Source organism: Marmota marmota, unplaced genomic scaffold (genome assembly GCF_001458135.2).
Source record: "Marmota marmota marmota unplaced genomic scaffold, marMar, whole genome shotgun sequence".
In the NCBI taxonomy this organism is placed as follows: Eukaryota; Metazoa; Chordata; class Mammalia; order Rodentia; family Sciuridae; genus Marmota; species Marmota marmota.
This window is the reverse complement of record NW_026000052.1, coordinates 1,594,854-1,599,853: the sequence shown is the minus strand read 5'-3', so window position 1 is coordinate 1,599,853 and position 5,000 is coordinate 1,594,854. Positions and strand designations below refer to the sequence as shown.

Sequence of the window (5,000 nt, the reverse complement as noted above, 5' to 3'; positions counted from 1 at the left end):
GGGTCAGTCCAGGGCTAACCCAGGTTCCAGGGCAGTGCTGAGGGATGCCACACCATGGTCAGTCCCTGGGGGTCAGGAAGTCTTGGGTGCAGGCCTTGGGGTCCTTGTTTGTCTGTTTGTCGTTGGTCTTTGGGGGCAGCCAGCTCAGGAGGAATGGACGGTTGATGGAAGGAGTTGTGGGACTCTCGTGTGGGCCTCTCATGCTCCTGAGGCGTGAGGGGCCTTGTCCCTCCAGAGCCCCTGCAGCAGGCGTGGAGCCCAGGCTGTGCTTCTGGGTCAGGAGCCCACCTCCTGGGGAGGCACCTGTGTAGCACCCCCGACGCCCAGCGGTCAGGCAGGCCCTGGTCCACACCACCTCCATCTGCCTGGGCCGGCAGGCTCCTTGAGCCCCAGGCATGCCTGCGGTCTGCCACCTAAGCTCCTGCATACCCACTCTCCCTTCCCTCCTGGCTCGGCAGGGGAGGGGCTCAGGCCTAAGGGAGGACAAAGCCCAGGGCCGGGCAAGAGGTCGGGTGAAGGGGTGGGGGTCAACCTGAGGCCCGGAGACAGGTGGGGCTCTTCCTTCATGCTAGTAGGACTGCCCCGTTCCCATGGCTCCCTCAGCAGGGTCCCCTCTGCCTTTGGACTCCTGACCCCAGTCCTGAGACAGGGCCGTCCACAGGGCTGCTGTATCCAATTCCAGCTCTGCTCTTGCTACGGGGAGCCTTGGACATGTCATACAGCCCCTCTGTGCCTCAGCCTCCTGCCTCGAGGCTGCTCTGGCTGTGTCTGGCACTCAGCAGCCCACATCTTGGCAGACCTGAGTCCTCCTGTTCAGGCTCCTACAGCCCAAGAAGATCCCCTGAGGCTGGTGGGCCGGGCCGCGGGTGTAGGAGCTCCCACTGGCCCTCCCTACCACAGGTGGCAGGCCCTGGGACCTCCCCACCCTCTGTGGCACCCAGGGCCCAGGACAGGCCCCATCAACCATCATTGCCAGGTTGCCACTGGAAGTATGTGTCTAGTGGCCATGTCAACTCCCGGCCTGTCATGGCCAGGTCACACATCTGCCTGTCCATTCATCCGACAGACACTGGAGAGTGCTATGCTGGGGGCCAGACACAGGTGGAGCGTGGGTGGGGCGTGGGGAGGCCTTCAGGAGGTGGGAGCTGTGAACTGGGTTAGATGGGAGCATCCCAGCCCGAGGCTGGCAGGGCACGGGCAGGGGCAGGACGTGTGGGGCAGATGACGGGGGCCTGGCCTGGGGTGGCCGCCACAGGAGGAGAGAAGTGGGGTGGCAGGCAGGGCAGGCAGGCTGGCCGGGCTGCCCTGACCCCGCGCCCCTCCAGAGCATCCCACGGGCCTCGTCGTCGGAAGAGGAGTGCTTCTTTGACCTGCTGAGCAAGTTCCAGAGCAGCCGCATGGAGGACCAGCGCTGTCCCCTGGAGGAGGGCCAGGCGGGGGCCGCAGAGGCCACGGCTGCCCCCACCCTGGAGGAGAGGGTTGGTGAGTGTAGGTGCCTGGGCCTCTATCCTTCCTACATGCGGGTGTTCCCTAAGCCACGCACCTGCTGCCAGGCCAGCCAGGGTCTCCAGCCAGACCCAGTGCTGACCAGAAAGTGCCCAAGTGCTTTGCCCTAAAGGGTGGGACAGGCCAGCTGCAAAATGCCCTTTAGTCACAGAGCGCTCCCCCCGCCCCCTGCACTTGCCCCCAGAGCTGCATCCTAGGAAGCGTGTAATTACCCCACCCTTCTGGAGCGCGCCATGTCAGGGTGCAGCAGCAGCCTCGCAGTGCGCGGGAGGCCAGGCTTTCTCCTGTCACCTCCTAGAAGGCCCTGGAGGCGGGTGCAGCTGCAGCAGGGTGAGCCAGCAGAAGCCCCTGGGCCCTGTCCCCAGGGCAGGCACTGGAGGCCGGCTGGGCTCAGAGGTCCGAGCCCCCTGCTAGCCCCAGCCCCAGTGTCAGGCCTGGCCCTGCAGTGGGCCCCAGCCTCAGCACCGGGCCCTGCTGCCACCCCCCACCCAGGCCTTACCCTCTGCCCCTTGCAGCCCAGCCCTCGATGACAGCCTCCCCCCAAACGGAGGAGTTCTTCGACCTCATCGCCAGCTCTCAGAGTCGCCGGCTGGACGATCAGCGGGCCAGTGTGGGCAGCCTGCCTGGGCTGCGCATAACCCACAACAACGTGGGGCACCTCCGTGGCGACGGAGACCCCCAGGAGCCGGGAGACGAGTTCTTCAACATGCTCATCAAGTACCAGGTGGGCCACAGCCCAGAGCCGGGTCAGGGCTTCTGCACCTAGGGGCCTGCAGTGGGCTGGCCCCTGTCTCAAGCCCTGAGGGGTCCCTCCAGGGGAGGGAGCCACAGGCTGGTGAGCAGGCTGCGTCGCCAGTGCCACTGGGTGCCCAGAGTGCTCTGCCCTGGACCCCACCTTCTTGGGAGCCTCCACATGCAGGGGGACGACAGTCCCTGGGAAGAGCAGCCTGGGACACCCTCAGGCTCAGGCTCGGACAGGGCACTGCCAGGCGCCTCAGGATGTGGCCTCAGGGCTCCCCTCAGCTCCACCTCTGGGTGGAGGAAATGAAGGGCCCCCCCTGCAGCTGCTGGCCAGCTGTGGGATGCAAGCAGGGATGGGCTAGACAGGACCACACAGTGGACATCGAGGTCAGCGCCGAGTCCCGGGATGGGCCGGGTGGGCCGCCTCACCAGCACGGAGATGGCAGGACACGGCTGTGAGCGGGAGGCTCACCCGTGTGTCTACCTGCCCTTCGGCCCCTGCCCTTTGGCTGGGCCTGGCACAGTGGTTGGGGTTTTGGGGTCTCCAGGTCAGAAAGACTCTGGAAAATGGCCAGGGGTGGGGCAACAGATGTGCCGCCCCCGCACCTGGCCGGCAGGTTTCCAGATCTGATGTCCATTCCCACAGAGGGGACACCACCATGGCTGTGGGCCAGGAGCCGCCTCCAAGCCAGCCCCTCCTCGGAAGCCCAGAGCCCCCCACCCTCTCGCATGCATGCTCCAGCGGCTCCGCCGGCTCCCGTCCCTTCTTCTCCAGACCCTGCAGAGAAGCTCAGATGCCCCTCCAGCCGACCATTCTCCATGCCAGGGCGGGTGGGGCCCATGGGGCCAGTCACCCACCCCCAGGGGGATCCTGAAGGAGCGCCATGCTGCAGGCCCTGGAACCCCACCCCACAGGCCCTCTGGGGTCAGTCCAGGGCTAACCCAGGTTCCAGGGCAGTGCTGAGGGATGCCACACCATGGTCAGTCCCTGGGGGTCAGGAAGTCTTGGGTGCAGGCCTTGGGGTCGCCTAGCAGCTGTCTCCTGGGCCTGGTCACTCCAAGCCCCAAGTATTGTTCAGCCTGCTTTGCTGGGCAGGCCAGCCCCAGGCTCGGGGCCCACAGCCCCAGGAGACTCGTCCACATCAGCGATCCCAGCACAACCCCAGAGCCAGGCAAGCCCTCAGCTAATTTCCCAGGTGGACATGGAGGCCTGAGATGGCCTCTGAGCCAGTGCCTACTGCCTCTGACTTTGGCAAGTCTGCCGACCTCGGGGTGTTGGGACAGGCCCCCCTCCCAGGGCCTGGGGAGGGCAAGACCACCAACCTGCATGTGTGTCTGTCCAGTCCTCCAGGATCGATGACCAGCGCTGCCCGCCACCTGATGTGCTGCCCCGAGGTCCCACCATGCCAGACGAGGACTTCTTCAGCCTCATCCAGAGGGTCCAGGCCAAGCGGATGGACGAACAGCGCGTGGACCTCGCTGGGAGCCCAGAGCAGGAGCCCAGTGGGCCACCTGAGCCCCGGCAGCAGTGCCAACCTGGGGCCAGCTAAGGCTGCCTGCCACAGCCAGACCTGCGGGCACCTGCTCCTGCACGCTGGGAGCTCACGACTGTCCACAACGGCCATGGCCCCCAAGATGCTGGATCCTCCCAAAGCCATGGCTGAGAACCAGCTCTGAGCCCCCAGCCCTTTCCACTGAGCTGACATGGGCACACGCCCACGGCACACCCCTCCCCAGGGCAGCAGGCGCAGACCAGAGGTGCCATGTGGGTGGTGCATGCCTCTGTCCACGGTCCTTGGCTTCCTGCAGGTCTGGCTCTGCCTCTGCCCAGGCTGGGCCTTCAGCATGTCGCCCCCAGACCTGGTGCTTCTTGACCCTCCCCTCCAGGGCACTGTCCAGCCCTGCCAAATGTGAAGTTGGCCATCTCCCAAGCCCCCAGAGGGGTCTTCTCTGGGGGCTGTCAGGACACAGGCATGTTCTGTCCCCCAGCTGGTCCTGGGGTAGCCATGCAGGGGACAACACTCCCCAGGGCAGGACCCCTTTCCTGGGGCCTGTCTCCCCTTATAACCTTGTGGTTGGCAGTCACAGAGAGCCCAGTCCAGGGCCACCCATAGTCCCTGGCCCTGGCAGGCGGCCCTGAGCCCACAGGGATCCAAGGGCTCAGCCTTGGCTCCACAGCAGAGGGAAGGGTGGGCAGGAACACCCATTCCCAAACCCCAAGCCTTAGAGCCCCGGGCCAGCAACACAGACGGGGCCTGGGCCTAGGGTGGCACCAAGCTCAGTGGGCGACGGCACCCTCACCTCGCCATCTGGGGGTGATGACGCAGCCCCTTCCCGGGGAGAAAAGCCCACCACACATTGGAGTTGGCTCACAGGGTACCAACCCCCCAACCCCCAGACCAGGGCAGGCGCTGATGGAACCCCTGCTGGACAGGCCTCGGCCGCCACCTGTGGGCAGCCCTTCTGAACCAGTCCGGGGGCTGCCTGTGACCTTCACAGACACCAGGGAAGGCAGCAGCCCTCCCAGATGCCTCCCCAAGCCTGGGGAGGGCCTGTGCCCACCCATGTTACAGCCTGGGCACTAGGCAGGGGACCAGCTGGAGGGCTGACCCTGGGCTCAGCGGGGGACCACTCTGAGGCGGGCCTCTGGGGATGAGCCCTCATACTTGAATGTACGTGTGTATTTATTGCTCACACTTCTGCTGTGTTGTCAGCGGGTCCTTTCCAGCCCGAGAGGTACGTCCCCCCCCCCC

General features: G+C 65.9%; 1 protein-coding gene across 7 annotated transcripts in view; it reads left to right on the top strand.

Moving 5' to 3' along the window:
* Gpsm1 (G protein signaling modulator 1) overlaps positions 1-4,943 on the top strand; it is a 20,464-nt gene extending 15,521 nt beyond the window's left edge. For 4 of the 7 annotated variants that reach the window (XM_048813333.1, XM_048813332.1, XM_048813331.1 and 1 more), the window contains 4 exons: positions 1,326-1,482; positions 2,022-2,230; positions 2,894-3,172; positions 3,591-4,943. In XM_048813333.1, coding sequence (XP_048669290.1) covers positions 1,326-1,482; positions 2,022-2,230; positions 2,894-3,172; positions 3,591-3,797 — 852 coding nt within the window. In that variant the 3' untranslated portion in view covers positions 3,798-4,943. The remainder of the gene's footprint in view (positions 1-1,325; positions 1,483-2,021; positions 2,231-2,893; positions 3,173-3,590) is intronic. The other 3 variants (XM_048813334.1, XM_015505835.2, XM_048813335.1) reach the window with 1 other exon arrangement.
* Positions 4,944-5,000: the final 57 nt, after the last annotated feature.